This window comes from Fusarium sambucinum, chromosome II, assembly GCF_050947815.1.
Source record: "Fusarium sambucinum isolate potato_lamoka chromosome II, whole genome shotgun sequence".
Lineage (NCBI taxonomy): Eukaryota > Fungi > Ascomycota > Sordariomycetes > Hypocreales > Nectriaceae > Fusarium > Fusarium sambucinum.
Genome location: NC_139293.1, coordinates 1,284,656 through 1,304,600, shown reverse-complemented (window position 1 = coordinate 1,304,600; position 19,945 = coordinate 1,284,656). Strand labels below are relative to the sequence as shown.

The 19,945-nt window shown below is 36.7% G+C and overlaps 6 protein-coding genes across 6 annotated transcripts; 2 read left to right on the top strand and 4 right to left on the bottom strand.

Annotated features, from left to right (window-relative positions):
- Nucleotides 1-1,636: 1,636 nt before the first annotated feature.
- On the bottom strand, nt 1,637-1,962 carry FSST1_007218 (uncharacterized protein; the record flags this gene model as incomplete). Its single annotated transcript, XM_083223979.1, has 2 exons — nt 1,637-1,850; nt 1,910-1,962. The coding sequence occupies 2 exons, from the start codon at nt 1,960-1,962 to the stop codon at nt 1,637-1,639; spliced, it is 267 nt and encodes an 88-aa protein (XP_083083179.1).
- A 2,250-nt stretch (nt 1,963-4,212) lies between these two features.
- Nucleotides 4,213-5,073, top strand: FSST1_007217 (CobW/HypB/UreG, nucleotide-binding domain-containing protein; the record flags this gene model as incomplete). The annotated part of the gene is made up of 2 exons (XM_083223978.1): nt 4,213-4,382; nt 4,437-5,073. The coding sequence occupies 2 exons, from the start codon at nt 4,213-4,215 to the stop codon at nt 5,071-5,073; spliced, it is 807 nt and encodes a 268-aa protein (XP_083083178.1).
- Nucleotides 5,074-5,189: 116 nt separating this feature from the next.
- Nucleotides 5,190-7,696, bottom strand: FSST1_007216 (small subunit rRNA maturation protein TSR1; the record flags this gene model as incomplete). Its single annotated transcript, XM_083223977.1, has 2 exons — nt 5,190-7,531; nt 7,591-7,696. 2 exons carry the CDS (start codon nt 7,694-7,696, stop codon nt 5,190-5,192), a joined length of 2,448 nt encoding a protein of 815 aa, XP_083083177.1.
- A 554-nt stretch (nt 7,697-8,250) lies between these two features.
- On the top strand, nt 8,251-9,958 carry FSST1_007215 (WD40-repeat-containing domain protein; the record flags this gene model as incomplete). Its single annotated transcript, XM_083223976.1, has 2 exons — nt 8,251-8,937; nt 8,987-9,958. The coding sequence occupies 2 exons, from the start codon at nt 8,251-8,253 to the stop codon at nt 9,956-9,958; spliced, it is 1,659 nt and encodes a 552-aa protein (XP_083083176.1).
- Nucleotides 9,959-10,178: 220 nt separating this feature from the next.
- On the bottom strand, nt 10,179-10,898 carry FSST1_007214 (aminoacyl-tRNA hydrolase; the record flags this gene model as incomplete). The annotated part of the gene is made up of 2 exons (XM_083223975.1): nt 10,179-10,495; nt 10,553-10,898. 2 exons carry the CDS (start codon nt 10,896-10,898, stop codon nt 10,179-10,181), a joined length of 663 nt encoding a protein of 220 aa, XP_083083175.1.
- Nucleotides 10,899-11,292: 394 nt separating this feature from the next.
- FSST1_007213 (glycosyl transferase family 64 domain-containing protein) lies at nt 11,293-12,466 on the bottom strand (the record flags this gene model as incomplete). Its single annotated transcript, XM_083223974.1, has 2 exons — nt 11,293-12,046; nt 12,102-12,466. 2 exons carry the CDS (start codon nt 12,464-12,466, stop codon nt 11,293-11,295), a joined length of 1,119 nt encoding a protein of 372 aa, XP_083083174.1.
- Between the last annotated feature and the right edge of the window lie 7,479 nt (nt 12,467-19,945).

The following is a 19,945-nucleotide window of genomic DNA, read 5'->3' as shown; positions in this document are numbered from 1 at the left end:
TCCTCCGTACGAGTTGTTACCGACGACGTCTTACACAGTCGACTTCCGGGGAAGTCAACTATCACAAGACAGGAAGTAATGTACAAAAAACACTGGCCGAATGTATTGGAATGAGGCTATGTTCATATCTGACATCTTGAGGTAGTCAAAAAGCAGGATCTAATCCGATTTGACTAAAGACACTTGAAGCTAACTGAAGGTGTTGTCCCTATTTCCATTACTTCGGCTACATTACACGAATATTAGTCAGAAGTATATTTCAAATCTTAGGCTGGGAATTATTCTGTGCCTAATTTAAGGGGAGAAGCTGTAATAAATTACGGTGAGACGTTCATTGAACTGATTGTGGTACAAGTCAGATTTGACAGAACTTTATGTATTGTAGGTAATTAAAGAGCGAATTAACTTGCACATTTAACACCGTATACCAGTACAAGAATGCATATAACAATCATGAAGGTGATTCTAGTAACGTGACTTAGGGTATTTAAATCTTTGGAGTGATATGGTATGTGCCATCGCATCTACCCTCAAGGCCGACCTGTACGACCATGTATTCAAATTGAGAGGCATATATTGGGCAGAGGAGGCATCGTTGAGCTGGAAGGACAGAAAAGATTTGGCGAGAAAAGAAACATTTGGCACGCATAACACATCAAGGCACTCCTTAAAGCTTACTCTGATCTGGAGCTGTATCTTGTTGTGGCGCGCCAGTACAACGGCCAGCAGAGTATTTGTGGGTATAAGGGTCCTCTATGCAGAACTGAGTCTGAATAAGGCGATCCTGAAGGGAGGAGGTATCGTGGATGAACCGATTCAGCATGGTGCCCGTGTCAGAGGGTCTGAGTGTGCCGAGTTAGTCCTGTCTTGTAGGCGGATGTGCCGTTCTGAGTTTACTTGCTCTTCATTGCATCTCATGGCATCTGAAGAAAGAGGGCAGCCTTCTGAAGGCATTTTGTATTCTCGTTGTAATAGGAACAACGAGGGCTGTAGTGGTGGGCAGTGACAGGGCTAATTGAGTGTATACTTCGAGTTCTGCGCGATGCTAGGATCGAGAAGAATTGGGTAGGAAATGCAGAAGTTAATTGCTACCATGTTGGAGATAGACTGAACTGATGTACAAGAGGATTCTAGAAAAGCCAATGTCTAGGGAGAGCGCCGACTTTATACATGTCGCAGCTCCGGGCTCCGTAGTTCTCGAGCTGATTCCGGATCGGCTTGAGACGGCCTGAGATGAGCCGCAAGAACAATTAAAAAATTGACGTAAGCCCGCAAGGCAAGGGGAAGCTTGCACGACTATGAACGATAGTACCAGACACTTAGAATTGTTGGGGTAGGCAACTACCTAGTTGAGCAGATCAGCTCCGAAGTATGGGTACCCACCATCTTCCGTGGATTCGGGAACAAGTGGAGTCTCTTGAACGGAGCACCGGCGAACTATCCGGCATGCCCAGCTTTGAGTCTTGGGCCAGATAAATGGCCTTAAAATACAAAGAGAATTGTTAAGAAGACTAGTTATCTAGCTACTGAAAGTCCCTGCTCAATATTCCTGAATTTGCACATAGTTTTACGTAACTCGACAACAGTTGCCATCAATTAATGAATATGCCCGGTATATACCCTTTGTTATCCTCTCCTACATTCGGCTAGGAATGCGAGCAGATGTCCCCATGACCATGTCGATATTAATGATTTGACTCTTCAAAACATTGAGTTTGGTACTAACAGCAGTAGTGCCATTGATTGCTTCTGGTGAGTTGGTGGTGGCTTCGGCTCCACAATAGAGTCGCTCTTGGATGGAAGAGACGTCGTAGATGTGCACATTAAGCATCGGGCTATGAGGCTCGTGCCTAAAATGGTTTGACTAAGTCAGTATAGGAGGGCTAGAAAGATGTCATTAATTACTGACTGCTTCTGACCGCTTGTTTGGACTACCCGAGTAGGCGAGTTGGTAGAGTCCATGATAGACCAATACGTAACGTAACGTAGTGCTGTTGGGATATGTGGACTTATGGACTAGAAAGGAACAGGTATTGAGAGACCTGTGGTAGTTTTATCAATAATTGATACAGAATTCTTTCACTCTCAAACCCAAAATGGTGAGCTGCGAATGATCAAAAAGGTTGGACGTCAAAGTCTGGACAGTCATTCTGTGAACAAGTCGAGTTCTTCAGAATCGACTCGACATTATATACCTTTGTGGGAGAGAACAGAAACAAAGTAAAATTACAAAAGCCTTCTCTGCCTTGGCAGGGATCGGACGCCGTGTCGATGCTGAATGGTTGGCATGGGAAAAGACGAGCGCCTGCATATATCGAGATCATATGCTACATGCTGCAAATGAGTTCCGATGGGATCTGTCATATTTCAAGATCAGACCCAAGCGGCCGTGAAAGACCACTTTTGAGGGCGTGTGGCCAAGAACTGGCGGGGAGAGATCGGTCCAAAGAGAGAAGAGACCTGAGAATGTTTGGATCGAGCACGCACGACAGGGGTGCAAACGAGCGACAACAGCTTAGGTTCCGCTGTCACCGGGCGGCAATGACACGGAATAAGGCGTCTCATAAAGTAGACATATGTCAAAGTCACCTTAGATTGATCATACGATGCTGCAGGTGATAAATAGGTCAAAATGCAATGGCTGTATTGGGCTAAATCGATCTGCTGTGTAGTAGTATCAAACGACGAGAAGATGTGCCGCGTCAATATGATTGGACACCGTTTCATGCAGTATCGGTACTTGAGACACTAGATAGATCTAGGAACGGGCTCCAGGGCAATGGGTTGGCCATTGACCTTGAAGACAGACCGAGTAAGGACACAAGCCCAGACCGTGTCGTCGTACTATCAACGGTGAATACATAGTTCAGTTCCACGAGCTACAAGGCAAAATGCTGTGTAACTCTCTAGTCATGATATGAGCTGTTCAACTGACCGTCTTCAACAAAGTAATCCTCGGATCATCATAATCAGATCATTTGCTTTGCCTAGCTTAGCATAGGACTTACCGGTGCCAAGAGACACAGTTATTAGTGTCCGTATTGTAAATCTCAATCTTCATCGGGTGCTTGACCTACAAAATACGAGAACTGACATATATACGTGGCCAAAGAGAAACGTCGTGTAGCGACATCATCATATCTCATCAGTTCTCACATTCTGTTGGTTACAGGTTCTCCGCGTTCGATCAGACCACCGCGAGGACAGAAATTAAACCACAAAACAGGATTAACGCAGTTGTCTCACTTACACATTTGGACCACTCACACCACCTATTTTAAGCGATGGAGGTATTGCTGGATCTCAGCAAGCGGACAGCTGCATTTAGGTGATAACGATCTACCGCCCTTGTGCGAGGTCAATATGCAAACCTCTCCCCATTACTCACAATTGAGCTCTCAGCATTGATCGAGGCTTGCCTGGTAGTTTTTCTGTGACAACATGTCTCTACGTTTTGTGCGATCCGGAAAGCCTTCCGTCATAGCCGCCCGCCAGGAAGGATTTCTTTTTTGTGTTACGTTCCTAACTTGGTCTTGGCCATGACAACGCGGTGCCAAGGTTATACAAGATTGTTAGGTTCAGACGGCTTTGCTCTATGCGTGCCGTGGCAGTAAAAGACGGAGTATTGCATCCGTTGTAGCGAGCAGCAGCTGACCGGCTCTGCTATTTCGCTCATAGTGATTGTAATTACAAGGGTATTTGTTATGTGTTCGATATATTATAAGAGAGAGAAAGGTGGCTGAAACAAGATCAGCAATGATAGGTACATCGCTCGGTATTAACTCCTCAATCAGAACGAAACTTGACAGATCTACTGTCCTGCCATATAGCTAGTCCAAGTAATGTAAGATGAACCCTTTGTTACTCGGTATGAATAGATTGTGTTCAAGAGTTGTTCAACAGGTACTTGAACCCTGGATATCAGTGTAAGTCGAACCCCACTTTTCCCGGCGCCTCAACCGCCCGCTCGCGCCGCCGGCCGCCGGAGGTTTTTGGTGTTTTTGAATAAGTCCCACCTCGCTACTTGCTACTTGCCCCTCAACCCCTCCCCCACGTACGTCCCTTACGTCTAGAGCTTGACCTGTCAAACTGATAAGGGCAACTTTCTAACGTCTTATCAAAAGCTTCTTTCCCCTCTTCAATTCCCGCGATATAGCTCACAACAGCTGCCTGACTTTCTCTTCAAATAATCACACATTTATTCTATTCAATATGTCGCACTCTCACGATGGACAAGCTCATTCCCATGATGGTTTCAATGCGCAGGAGCATGGCCACTCGCATGAGATCCTCGACGGACCTGGTAGCTTTCTAGGTCGCGAGATGCCCATCGTTGAGGGACGAGAGTGGTCAGAGCGAGCCTTTACAATTGGAATTGGAGGGTAAGACTAACCGTTAACCTTAATTACTTACAGTATTTAACTAACATCTGCCAGTCCCGTCGGCTCCGGAAAGACCGCTCTCATGCTCGCCCTCTCCCTCGCTCTTCGGAAGGAATACTCCCTCGCCGCTGTGACAAACGACATCTTTACCCGCGAAGACGCAGAGTTCCTTACCCGAAACAAGGCCCTCCCACCTTCTCGTATCCGCGCCATTGAGACTGGCGGTTGCCCTCACGCCGCTGTCCGAGAGGATATCTCTCAGAACCTTGCTGCGCTGGAAGACTTGCACCGCGAGTTCGATACCGACCTGCTCCTCATTGAGTCGGGAGGTGACAACCTCGCAGCGAACTACAGCCGTGAATTGGCCGACTTCATCATCTACGTGATCGATGTCAGCGGTGGCGACAAGATCCCCAGAAAGGGTGGACCTGGTATTACGCAGAGTGATCTGTTGGTTGTGAACAAGACAGACCTGGCAGAGCTCATCGGCGCTGATCTGGGCGTTATGGAGAGGGACGCCAGAAAGATTCGAGAGGGAGGACCCACGGTCTTTGCGCAGGTCAAGAATAATGTTGGTGTAGAACACATCATCAACTTAATTAAGAGCGCATGGAAGGCTAGTGGTGCAGAGGAACAGAGACAAAGCAAGGGAGGCCCAAGACCAACAGAGGGCCTCGAGCAGCTGGAATAAGAATAACATCACATAATCACTAAAAAATGAACGACAACATTGGAAATAGTTATATAAGAGGGAAAACAAAAAACGCCAACTTTTTAAATCTAAGGTATACCGAGTGTCGTGATAATCTATGCCTGGTCATCCATCATCATATCGCCATCCTCCTGTATCTTGCTAGTAGAAAAATCCAATAGCGGCCCCTCCACGGGAACGGCATTTCGTGGCCACACCCGCTTATACAAACTGACACCAATAGAGTCTTGAGGGTTGATACGTCCATCGAATGTAGCCTTGAAGTAACCATGTGTACCAAGAGGCTCCTTGATGAAACCGCTGCGTCCTCGCCTGGTCCACAGTGGTAGGGCCTTGAACCACTCGACGTCCTCTCTGTTGAAGAACATGTATCGGATGGTGACAATTCTCTTGTTGATATGATAGGGGTGGCCGGTAAGGATGATGCGCTTTGCGATGACGCGAGATGTTGAGGGTGGAATGGAGGTTCCTGTACCGATGAGAGACATGCCAATGTGAGGGCCATCTTCCTCCTCGTTCCTTTCGACATCCTCGGCGGTGGTTCGCTTGAAGAACAGCACAGGCACGGCTCCCCATGTTAGAGGACCCATGAAAGTCGCAATAGCTGACTGTCCAGGGTGGATGAATCGGCAGTACTTGTGGACATCGTTTGGTGTCTGTCCAGGCTGAGAGTATAGGGGCTTGATCACCATGCGGCGAGGTCCACACTGGACGATGAGCTCCTCCTTGGCCTTGATGGACTTGGTAAAGTCGGAGCTAAGGTTGAACAGGTAGTTGACAGCAGTCTTCTTGTTCTCGTGTCGTAGAAGTGAGAAGAGTGTCAATGGCTTCTTGGGGTCGTAGGTCTTTTCCTGGATGGGAGAAATACCCTTGATGTAGATGTGAACACGGGTTCCAGGTTCAACTCCACCGACCAAGGCCTCTCTCGTGACTTGTGACTTGGAAGATTGGTAGTTGGGGACTTGGAGAAGACGCCTCCACTCCTCAGGCTCATGTGCACGATCCTCAGACTCCTGCCACTTGCTTGTTCGCAGACTCTTTAGACCACGGTAACGAGCCAGACGCTCGCGAGCCAGAACACCAGGGTGTAGCTCAATCTCGTCAGGAAACTCCATATCGTCCAGCTCCTCAGTTCGCTTGCCTTCACGATATTTTGTGAGCTGCTTCATGTCTTCCTCCTCATCTGGCTCAATCATCATCTCCGACTGGGGATATTCTGAAGGAGCACCCTCAGTACCGGGTGCAGGGGCGTAACCCTCAATACCATCCTCAGGACGGGCTTGCTCAGTATCCTCATCAGGCATCTCGTAATCCTCCATATCGGACTCGGAGTCAGAGACGTCCTCCAGAAACCAGGCGGACTGGTAGTTGGATGTACCCTTGGGCACTCGTTTCTTGATCTTTCTCGCCTCCTCCTCTTCGTCTGTGAAGTAGTGATGGTCATCGAGAAGAACACCCTTCTTCTCGCTTTGATCGGCCTCCATCTCAGCAACATCAGCGTCCATCATGACCTCCTCGGGGGCCAACTCCACCAACTCATCACGGTCCGCAGTAGACTCATCCAGAAGCTTGCCAGCCTCTTCGGGATCGATGGTCATCTCCTCACCCCTCTTCTTGACCTGCTTAGGCAGAGGAGCAGACTCGATCTTCTCAATCTGGAAAGTTCCCCAATCGCCAATTTGGACGAGACGATCGGCCTTGAGACCCTTGCCACGAACAATACCGGTGATGACTGTGGGCTCGGACTCGGAGTAAGCGAACTTGATATCCTCGGCAAGCATCCAACTCCTGTCATCTCTCCATCGGATGCCCTTGGGTGTTGTGTTGCATAGTGATCGCATAAGGTTGGCGCATTCCTGTCGGTTCTCGATACTGTAGAGCTTCTCCTGCTCAGGGTGGAAGTGAGTGATGAAGGACCTGAGAGATCCCAAAACGCTCTGTCGCTGCTTAGCGGGCTCGACCTTGTCAAGACCCTCAACAATAGTGAAGAGAGTGGACATGCCCTGGCTTTCGACACTGCGCAAGATCAACTCTCCAAGCTCGTCAACCTCGACATCGGCGGACAGAACGACAATAACGAAATCGGCCACTCGCGCGGCATCAAGACAGGAGTTCAAGTCTCGCTCGATAGGAATGTACTGAAGCTTTTGCTTAAATCGATCGACCGACACTCGGTAGTTGCCGCCTTCAGCGTTGTCTTCGATATCGACACTGTTGTTCAAGTGCTTGATTGTGGCGTTCAGATCGGTGCCAGCGCAAAGAGGAATAAGAGCGACATGTCGAGGAGCGCCATCCTTTCCAGCGAAAATCAAGTTCTCCTTGACTTGTTCCTTGTGCTTGTTCAAACGAGCCTGCTTAGCCTGGTTGCGTCGGTCGAATTTGGACATGACTTGTTGGTGAGGAGTCTTTCGGTTTCCCTTTTCGTTGGAAATTCGGCCTACAGAAATGTCAGAATGGCGATTCTTTTGGTTTAATACATGAAGGAAGGAGTCCTACCCTTTGCGCGGTCTCTCAACTCATGTTTGGAGGCAGCCCTTGACTTGAAGGACTTGTGTGTGACCTTGGTGGTCGGCCTATGGGAGTGAGCCACTGCGGTAGGCATCTTGCTTTCGCCTCCGGCTTTAAATCGAAATGGTAGCGAAGCCAGATTGAGCGACAGAAAAAAATATCGAATTCCGTGTGAATTACAGGCAGAATGATGGCAATATCGTCGATATTGTAGGCGGTGATGGCGGGGTTAAATCCAAAATATTTTTGTGTTTATCGATAGTGGCGGTTGATGGCTAGACATAAAGAAACCCTTATACATTTAGTCCGGAGTCGTGTTCGTCTTGAGACGAGAAAATGAATTGAGATCGTAATCTGTCCAAATTTACATCTATATCTTGGCTAATCATGTTCATACTGGCGACTTGCAACATCGAATTTAATTATTCACCTGATTCTACCAGATATACCGTCACTTCGACATGACATGGCAGTTGCAGTATAATGATGGTTTATTCTGTCACCCCATAGTGGAGCCAGCCAGCCAATAGACTCTACACGATAAGCTGTGAATTTTTTTGTCGATAAGGAAAGTTGTATGCCAATCTATTCTGCCGTCCAGCTTCAAGTTACCTTTTTCTTAAGTGAGCGCGTCCACGATACGAAAATATGGAGGTTGACAAAGTTGACACGACCACTTCCAAAGTGCGCGACAATGGCGCCCTCGCCGTTGAAGGCGCCCGAACGGAACTCGTTCCTCGCAGTGACCGAGAACGTGCCCGTCGAATTCGAGAAGCCCACAAGGCCTACGGTCGAGGCAAGAAAGTCAACCTCAAGGCAATCAAGGACAAGAAGCTTCGCAGAAACTTGAAGCATCTCGAGAGCAAGTACGAGGATGCCACGCTCAAGGCTAAGGATGCAGAGATTTTGCTCGAGCACACGTCAGGTTTTCTCGAGGCCGAGGACGAGCTGGAACGAACATACAAGGTCCGACAAGACGATATTACCTCTGGTGTAGCGGTGGGCACTGCGCAGAAGCGATTCGAACTTACGCTGGATCAACTAGGACCCTACCAGTTTGATTACTCGAGGAATGGACGGGATCTGTTGCTCGGTGGTCGAAAGGGACATGTTGCGACAATGGATTGGCGAGAAGGCAAGCTTGGTTGCGAGCTCCAGTTGAACGAGACGGTTCGGGACGTGAAGTGGCTACACAACAACCAGTACTTTGCCGTTGCGCAGAAGAAGTACGTCTACATTTACGATCACAATGGCGTGGAACTGCACACCTTGAAAAAACACCAGGAGGTGTCTCACATGGAGTTTCTGCCATACCACTACCTCTTAGCAACAGTTGTAAGTACCTACATTTTCGCACAAATTTTCTGTTACTAACGAATATCAGGGCTCTTCAGGTTTCCTCAAATATCAGGATACATCAACTGGTCAATTAGTCGCCGAAATTCCTACCCGATTAGGCCAACCTTGCGCCCTCAAACAAAACCCCTGGAACGCCGTTCTACACGTCGGCCACCAGAACGGAGCAGTTACACTATGGTCACCTAATTCATCAGACCCTCTCGTCAAGCTGTTAGCACACAGAGGACCCGTTCGAGATCTGGCCGTCGATCGTGAAGGTCGATACATGGTCTCGACGGGCCAAGATCAGAAGATGGCAGTTTGGGATCTCAGAATGTTGCGCGAAGTCAACAGTTACTTCACACGCCAACCAGCTTCGTCAGTGGCAATCTCCGATACAGGCTTGACAGCTATTGGTTGGGGTACCCAAACAACCATCTGGAAGGGTCTCTTCGATAAGAACGCCCCTGTCCAAGAAAAGGTTCAGAGCCCTTACATGGCGTGGGGTGGTGAGGGTAAGCGTATTGAGCGCGTGCGATGGTGTCCTTTTGAAGATGTTCTCGGTATCGGCCACGACTCTGGCTTCTCCTCCATCATTGTTCCTGGTGCTGGTGAGGCCAACTACGACGCTCTGGAAGTCAACCCATTCGAGACTGCCAAGCAACGACAAGAGTCCGAAGTCAAGGGTCTGCTCAACAAGCTGCAGCCCGACATGATCGCCCTCGACCCCAACTACATCGGAACCCTGGACTTGCGATCCGAGAAGCAGCGTCGTGCCGAGAAGGACCTCGACGCCCCTGCTGCAGACATCGCCGAGGAGATCCGCAAGCGAGCAAGAGGCAAGAACGGTGCGCTCAAGAAGTACCTGCGCAAGCAGCGAAAGAAGAACATTATCGACGAGAAGAGAATGCACGTGGACGAGATTTGGAACGAGCAGCAGATCAAGAAGAACAAGAAGGAGATCGAGGCCGAGGCGGATCTGGGACCGGCGTTGTCAAGGTTTGCCAAAAAGGAGTAATAGACTTTCATGTACAAATGCGAATGCGAATAATACCCTTTATCACAGAAGACACGATTCTCACAAGTGAAAAAGTGCTGTCTCTTTTTTTAATCTATCAAATCTTCGCTTGAATGTCTATAATTGTAGTACTTTTAAGAATCCGGTCCCAATTCGTAATCCAGTGCATGTCTTCGTATGTGTACACCCTCAAATCTGACGTCTTTATTCGTTTCGTTGTTTAAAGCAGCTTCAGTCCACCAGTGACCTGGTCGACAAGGCTACGAGGAGCAGGTCCAACGCCCAGCACCGTCATGCTGCCTGCCTCGATCTGTGTTCGGCCAGCATCCTGGATCACCTCAGCAGTGAGACCCAGAGATCGTGCCTTGCGTCGAAGCTCGAGGATTTCGTCCTGGCTCTTGACTTGTACAGCGATCTTGGCTTGGCCGAGACGCTCCCATAGCTTAAGGATCTGGGCTTGGGGAGAGTTGGCGGGGGCGCGGACGAGGGACTTGTAGCATGCGAGGGTAGCGTGGGAGCATTGAGCAGCGATTTTGCCTGTAAAAGTTGATGGTTAGCTTTTTTTGTCGAATTTAGGGAATACATCCGACATACCCTTTGTCATGCCGAGATCTGTTCGCACGACAAGAACAAGCTTGCACTCCTCGCCGTTATCCTTAACAACAGGCTCCTTCTTCTCCTCCTCGGCAGCCTTCAAGCCCTGCTTGCGATCGGCGTCGGGACCGTTGTCCCAGTTGGGTGCATGGTCGAGCACAGTATCGTCTTCGTCAACATCGCTTTCGTCGCTCTCGACAGGATCGTGCAGGGCGCGCCGACGCTCTTCGACTAGGGAAGGCGAGATGAGGTAGCCACGGATGGTATAGATACCGAAAGCGTAGCCTGTTAGGGCGGCCACGACCGCCGTGGAGATGATGACTCCTGTTTGCTCGCCTTGATTCATGGTGATTGACAAAGAGGGTAGCGAATAGAATTGGGTTGAAAGGCTGGTTTGGCTTGTGATAATGTTTGGTGGTTTGTGATGGAGCTAGGTTGGTTACATCACGTGGGGCAGCTATGACAATGACTCTGTCGAGGAAAACCTTAAGAACGTTTCAGTTTGTATCATGATGATGTTTCAAAGAATATGAAATCACTTGCTTTTATCCTTGGATCATTTCATTAATAACTCTCATTGGCGAAAATGTCATTATCAATGACATAAAATGTTCCCGGCGCAGCCGTTCGAAGTTCCAACTTCCAGTAGGAAAACTGCTATACACACTCCTCTTACCCATGGTAATAGTATTACTGTGATATAAATCAAGTTATTGTATCTTCTATAGTCCTATTGAGTCTCACATCACTAGGACACCACGCTGGATGTATCCTGTCTCGTCAACCAAAGGGTGACACCCAAACAACTTGGAAAAGTGATTGAGACAAGCACTTCGCGCCTCCATATGACCCTTCTTCATGCTAATCCCGACTTTGGGGACAAAGTTGTAATACCTTTCATGTCCATTGATGAGAAGAGGTCCTTCGCCGGTGAGCAGTCCGTGGACATAGTTAAGCGCAAGATCCTCGCAGTTAAAGCCCACATCAACATAATCCCTGATCTGCGTCATGATGGTATCGTTGGACGAATAATAGTCGAGGAACGAGATATGCGAGAATGCAAGGTTTGTCAAAACCATGTTATAGTCGTCCTGGCCCTTCTTGCTAGAGCAGAAGGTATAACGATGGTATCCGAACGTGTCTACAGGTGAACACCGAGCGAGAGCGCCAACCATTCGATTCCTGCCGAACTTTCGCCATGTCTGGAAGACAAATTCGAGATCGTTGGGACGGTAGTAGACATCATCGTCCGAGAGCAGAATTGCCTGTGTCTTGTATTCGGGATCGGGCCAGAGCTTCTCGTTGAGGCTGTTGCGCTTCGACTTTCGGTATCGAACGGGCACACCGTACTTGGAAACGAAGTCTGGTGGAGGGTAGTTTTCGATGTCGTTCCAGACGATGACTATCTCGAGAAGTGAAGGTACGTCCTCGCTTAGGATGATGCTCAGAGTCTCTTCAAGTTCCTTTGGTCGCTGGTATGTCTGCATGGCGATGCTGTAACAGACTCGACGTTAGCATTTTCCCAGTCGAGAAGGTCATGAGAGCGTACGTAAACTTATCATCTCGAAGGTTTTCGTATTTGTGCCTCGACACATCCCAAATCTCTCTTGTTCCATTAATCCCCTTACTCTCACAGGTCGGGTACCGTCCAATCTTTTGGATAACCTTTGGTATAAACCACCCAGCGTTGGTGTACTTTCCCGTAAGAACAATGAGCGAGACGGCCAAGGTAAAAGCAGCAAGAATAGTCGTTGTCTTTCGAAAAGCTCGCGACTTTACAACCTCTGGTACATGAGCCTTTACCCACTCGACCTTTTCCGCAACTCTCCTCCTGAGGGGCTGCGCTTTCTCCATGAAGGAGACTGAAGGCTTCAACATTGTTGTTGGTTGCAGAAACTTTGAGTATTGTCCCATGATGTTTTAAATAGGGGTGGCGGCGGAAAGAAGGGCTGTTTCCAAGGGAGATGTGTACGGGAGAGGCGCCTGGCATGTATCGATCGGGAATTACTGGGTAAGTATGGTCAATTTGTTGGAATCTTGTTATATGAGTCAAACATGTTTCACATAACCATCATCTTGATATCTTGGCGTGCTCAGAAGCAAGTCTTTCAGCTCAAATCATTGTCAAGAATGGCGAAAATACATGTGAGGCCAAGACAGATAGCGCCAATGCTGAAAAAGAAACTGTTGTATAGCCAACTGGAATATTATTTGGTTGGCTTGACTTACACGGGTACAGCATGTAGTACATACATATAATCCTCCCTTGCTTCGCATCCCTTGACTCGGGCTCCAAGTTAAGTCTAAGTCTAAGTCTAATTCGCACAAGTCAACTCTAGCAACCTCTTCCATGCGAATGTGCCAATAGTAGCAAAGTGTTGTCGCACGTAGAGACATTTTCGTCCAAAATGAGGAGTGGCTTTCATCTCTTGCTAGCAAATCGTTTAACCTAATGTTACAGTTGTAGTCTGTGGTTCGTCTTGTTCCATTCTTTGACTAGACTCAACATGGAAAGGATTGGACGGGTAATTAGTTAGAATAGTGCTGAGACTCAATCTCAAAAGCACATGCGTAGGACCATAGTAAACATGATCTTTCGGACACTCGGGACATAGCATAGCTTGTGTTCAGAACATGCTACCAAAAAGTCAAACACAACAATATCCAAGTATTACAAGCCAAGATCTTAGAGGTTTATGCAACCATAGAAACCCCCTGCAAGTCTATCTATAGCTATGGAAGACAATAGGGCTTACTATCTTAAAAGTTAAAATAAGGGATTTTATTTACTATATATACCTTAATATAGCTATATTAGCTTAAATATATCTCTATATAGTATTTTATTATCTTATAAAGATTTATTTAATTACTATAATTTCTATATTTAAGGCTATTACTTTATATAAATAAAAGATATTAAAAATACCTTATAAGGCTTTTTATAAAGCTATATAATATATTACTTTAACTTTTAATATTTAATTATATTAATCTCTTTAAATCCTTTTATATAATATATTAAATTTTACTTAAAAAGTAATAAATACTATAGTAATATATATATAAAGCTTAATAGCTTTATAAAAGCTAATTTCTATTTATTTTATAATTAATAGCTTATTAAAACTAAGATTATTAACCTTATTAATAATAGCCTTTAAATAATCTTATTAGCCTTTATATAAAGTAATATAATAATAATACTAATTAAATAATTTTAATTAATATTATTAATATATATTAATATTTATAATATAGCTATTAAAAGTTAATAAAAAAGTATTATATTAATAGCCTATAGTAGCCTTTTTATAATTAAATTATATACTAGGTTTTATATTATAATTAAATATAAGGAAAATATTATTAAAGAAATTCTATTATTAATATATAATAAGTTAACTAAAGGTATTATACCTTATACTTTTAAAAGTAAAATTAAAATTATATTAAATATTATATATTTATTATATATTAATATAATTAAAGATTTTATTTTTACTTTTACTATAAATTTTATTTTTATTAAATAGTAACTTATTTTTTCCTTTTATATTATAAAGGATATATATAAGCCTTAAGAGTTTAATAAAGCTATTTATAAAATAATATAATTATAAGACTTTTTTAAATAAATAAATATTATATTTCTTATAAAGATTAAGACTTTTATTAGCTTTATATTTTTTTATTTTAAAAAATAAAATAATTTAAAAAAAAAATATTATTTATTTTATAAAGAGATTAATTAAATAAATTAAATTAATTAAAGTAAAAGGTAATATTTCTAAGTATATTAAATAAAGAGAAAAGATTAAAAAAGAAGCTTTATAGCCTTTTAAAAAGGAAAAAAGTATTAAAGAGGAAATTAAATATAAAAATACTATAGTTTAAAAGATAAAAGAAAAAAGAAATAAAAATAATATTAAAAGTATTACTTTAGCTATATTTAAGGTATTTTTTAATAATATAAAAAAGAATTAAAATAATATAAAAAAAGAGATATATAAAGAAAAAAAGGAAAAAGTAATAAAGGCTATATTTTACTTAAAGTAAGGTATAAGGTTATTATAGAGATTTAAGCTATAATATATATATATAATATTTTCTTTTAACTTTAAGTCTAATTATAATTAAGATTACTATTTAACCCCTTATTAAATAATATAATATTAATATTATAAATAGCTAAATAGGCTTATATTTAATTAATCTTTTTTATAGATATTAAAAGAAGTCTAATTACTAGTTATTAACTATTAAATATATACTCTTTTAAATAGCCTTATAAGAATAAATATATAAAAAGTTTTAAGTTATTAAAGTTATTTTAAAAAAAGACTTATTCTTTAAAAAGCTAATTATAAATTATAATTATATCTTTAAGTAAATATATATAAATATTAATTTAATTATTATTAAAAAGCTTTTTAAGTATTTATAATTAAGTAAATAGAATAAAAATAATATAATTTATTACCTTTTAAGTCTTTAGCTAATAATATAAAATAAAAAGTTAATTAAAAATAATATATAACTTATTATATTATTTATAAATCTAATATATATCTTAAAGATATATAAACTTAAAAAGCTTTATATATATTAGTAATATATAAAAATAAAGAATAATAATTCTATTTAAAATAATATCTATTAAAATATAGCCTTAAGAGATAATTTTATTAAAATATTCTTATATATAATTAATATATATATATAGAATAATCTAGAAGTATATATATATTAATACTTTACTTTATTTTTATTTAATTAATACTATTAACTTTTAATCCTTTTATTATATATACTTTTATTATAAATCTAATAATTTTAAAATTAAATTAATTATATATTGCCTTATAAATAATAATATACTTATAAAAGGTATAAATATATATTAGCTATAAAGAGGGTTTTATTTCTATAGTCTAATTAAATAAGTAGAAATATAATACTTTATTCTTTAAGTATTTAAAGATATTAATTAAATATATTATATAATATATTAGCTAATATATTAATATAAAGCTATATAATATAATATAAGTAAATATTAATTAATATATATACTTTAATACCTTAAGCCTTTAACTTATTATAGGTATTAATTAACTATATATAATTAAGGCTAAATATTATCTATTTAATTTAATAATTTTATAATATATTTTATTATTTAATTATATTTTATAATAAAAAGCTTTAAAAGGCTTTATAGATTTTATTTTAATTAAAAGAAATATTATTTTAATATATATAAATATAAAAATATATATAATTAAATATTTAAAGCCTAGTATTAAATAGGGTATTATTCTTAAAGAATTTATATAATTTAGCTAATTATATTACTTTTTACTTAATAGTTTAATATTATAAGATATTAAGTTCTTATTATATTTATTATATACCTATAAATATAACTATAAAGCCTTTTTTCTATAGTTAATATAGAATATTCTTATTTTAAAGAATATTATTAAAATAAAATTCTTTTATTTAAGTATATAAAGCTTTTATATCTTTTATATATATTTAATTAATATTTAATAATAATTAATCTAATTATTAAGTCTTAAAGTATTAATATAATATTACTTAAAATATAAAAATATTAAATTCTATAAAAATATATATTAAAAGCTTATTTATAGCTATTTAATTAATATCTCTTTATTATTTAATTTAAATATAAAATAATATTAAATCTTTAAAAAAGCAGTTAATATTACTTATTATAAAGGCTAATAAAGGCTTATAAAGTACTATAAAGGCTTATAAAGAATAAAAAAAGAAAATTTTAAAGTATATATAGCTATTTAAGGGATTTTTTTAATATTATAAGGTTATATAATATCTTTATAATTTTTTTCCTTAAAGGTAAAATAAAGTAAATTAAACTTTTTTACTAGGCTATATATAATATACTATAATACCTTATATACTGCTATAAATACTATTATATATTAAAAATATATATATTAATTTTATTATAAATTATAAAATTATAGCTTAAGGTCTTTTAAAGGAAACTATATAAAGTAATTCTATTACTTATATTTTTACTTTTTACTCTTTTTACCCTTAAAGCTTTTCTTTAATTTATTAATAGCCTTTTTAAAAAATTAAGTAATTATAAGATATAAAGTATAATTAAAGGCTTTAATTAGCTTTATAATAGTATTTTCTATAGAATTATTTAAATTTAAAAAGATTAAAATAATATTATTATTATTATTATTAAATTTAATATTATACTTATATTTACTTTTCTTAGATATAAGCTCTATATAATAGTTAATATTAAGGTTAAGTAAATAGTAAATAATATATATTCTTAAAAAAGAAATATAATAAGCTTAAATAGTTTTAATTATAGTTTAAATATCTATTAAGGTTAAGTAAATAAATAAAATAATTTATAATTATATTATTTCTAGCTTTATATTTCTTATAGCTCTTTAAATTATTATAAAGGGTTTTATATAAATAGTAAAGTAAAGTATTAATATTTTATTAAGAAAATTAAATAATATAATATTCTATATTACTTTATTTATATTTATTAAAGTAAAGTTTATTAGGCTTAATAATATACTATAGAAATTAATATAGTATAATAAATATATAAATTATATAATATATATTAAGTTTTTATCTTTTTAAATAGCTTTAATACCCTTATAAAAATAGGCCTTTAAGGTATAATAAAAACTTTAAATTATAAGGTTTAAATATAAATAGAGTTATAAGGCCTTAAAGTTAAATATAATAATAAAAATATTAAATATTACCTTAAGGAAATATATAAAATAATCTTATAAGTCTTCTTATAAAGCCTTCTTTATAGCTATAAAGTTTAAATCCTTCTTATAAATTAATATATAAGGCTTTACTTTAAATACTTTATTAAAGCTATACTCTTTATTAAAATAATACTCTTTATCTTTAAGTTATTATTTATTTAAAGATATAGATTTTTATAAAGCTATTTTCTCTATATTTACTCTTGCCTTATAGATTATATTATAATATTTCTAGAGAGTAATAAATTTATTATTAAGTATATTTTCTTTAAATTCCTTATTTTAAGCCTTTTTAATTAAATTAGCTTCTTTTATAGCCTCTTTAATTTCCTTTATAGCCTCTTTAATTTTCTTTATAGCCTCTTTAGCTTCCTTTATAATAATCTCTTTAGCTTTCTTTATAATAGCCTCTTTAACTTCCTTTATAATAGCCTCTTTAGCTTTTTTTATAAGTTCTTTAATTTCCTTTATAGCTTTAGCTTTAACTTTAGCTTTTACTATAGCTATAATAATAATATCTTTAATTTCCTTTATAATAATCTCTTTAGCTTTCTTTATAGCTATATTATTAATAGCCTTTTTCTTTTTAATAGTAATAATAACTACTATATAATCCTTTTACTATATAATAGTTTCTTTTTTTACTAATATAATAAATATATAAAAGTATATATATATTTATATAAATAAGATTAATTAAAAGTATATAAAAAGGGTAAAATAAGTTTATATAAAGTAAAAAAAGCCTATATAAGGCCTATAGCTATAATATATAAAGGTATTAAAAAGCTAATTTAAATATTAAATCTAGAGTTTACTTAGATTTCTCCTATTAAGTTAATAGGTTTATACCTTAGAGGTATAAATATTAATAAGGCTTTAATATATATATTATATATTATATATAATAGATTTCCTTTAAAAGGGTAAAATCTACTATTAAATAGTAATAGCTACTGCTATAATAACCCTTTATTTTATTATAGCTATTTAATTACTTTATTTTTATTATTACTAGTTTAATTACTAGTAATAACTCTATTAAATAACTTCTAGAAATACTTATAAAGAGCTTAAGCTAAAGTATCTTTATAATTAATAGAAATATATAAATTAATTAAGAAAATAATTTATATTAGCTAATATAGTTTACTTAAATTTATTAATATTATTAATATTATAAAATATTAACTTATACCTATATAAGCTTATTCTTAAAAGCTTTATTATTTATATACCTATTAAAGCTTTTTTATATATTTTACTTAATCCTATTATATTAACCCTAGCTTTATATACTTATTAATACTATAAGATCTTAATTATACTAATAATAGGCCTTTATTTAAGCTTTTTTTAATATATCCCTAATTATAATAGCTTTTCTCTAGCCTTTTAATTATTTTATATAAATTAAAAAAAAGTAAGAATACTTTTATAAAAATTAAACCTTAACTTTAAATAAATTAAATTACTAGAAAGTAATTTATATCTTATTTAATAACCCTTTTTAATTAAAAGCTTTATATAGAATTTTAATTTTATATATTTATAATTACCTTTTTATATTATCCTTTTAATTACTTTAATAATTAACTTTATAATTATTTATTATATTACTTTAATTTAATTTAACTTTATAATATTAACTTTTATAAAAAAAAAGGATTTTTAAGCTAATTAGCCTTATAAGTATTCCATAAGGTATTAAATACTTAAAGTAAGAGATTTCTTATAAATAGCTAGGTCTTATAAGTAATTCTTAGAAAATATAATTTTATAAAGTATTAAAAGGTTAAAAGAAAAAGAGTAAAATAAGTATAAAGAGATTCTATAGTAAATTAATTATAAGTCTTTAAATACTATATTATAAAAAGAAATTAAGAAGCTTATTAATACTTACTGCTATTATTTATTATTATATTTTACTATATTATTATTTATTATTATTATTATTTACTATTTATTTTTAATATTAAAGTTATTAATATTAATTAATAATAAACTGCTAAATATAGCCTATTCTTATTAAAAGAATACTTTTTTATTAATTAAAAATATAAAATTATAATAAAATTATTCCTTATTATAAGGTTAAATAGGTAATACTTATTACTATTAGATTAATATAATATAAAAAGGCTATGTTTTTAATTTAATATTAATTAATTCCTTTTTACCTCTTATATATTTTTATAACCTATTAATAGAGTAAAAGAAATAGCTTAGCTTAATAATAAGTTAATATTATTTATTAAGCTATAACCCCTTATAAATAAGCTTAAGGTAAGCCTAGCTTTTAATAATAAGGGATTTAATTATAAATAATAATTACCTATATTAAATTACTATAATAGTCTTTATAACTTAAAAAATAATTTAATTAGTAAAATTTAAATCCTAGAAAAGTATAATTACTTATTTAAATAGGTAATAAATTCTATAAGCTTATTAAAAGCTATAAAACTTAAAAAGTTCTTAAAGACTTTATTACCTAGAATATAGAAATAATAATTTATATTTATATTTTTATTTTTATATTTTATTCTTAAAGTATATTTATTAATAAAATATTAAAAAT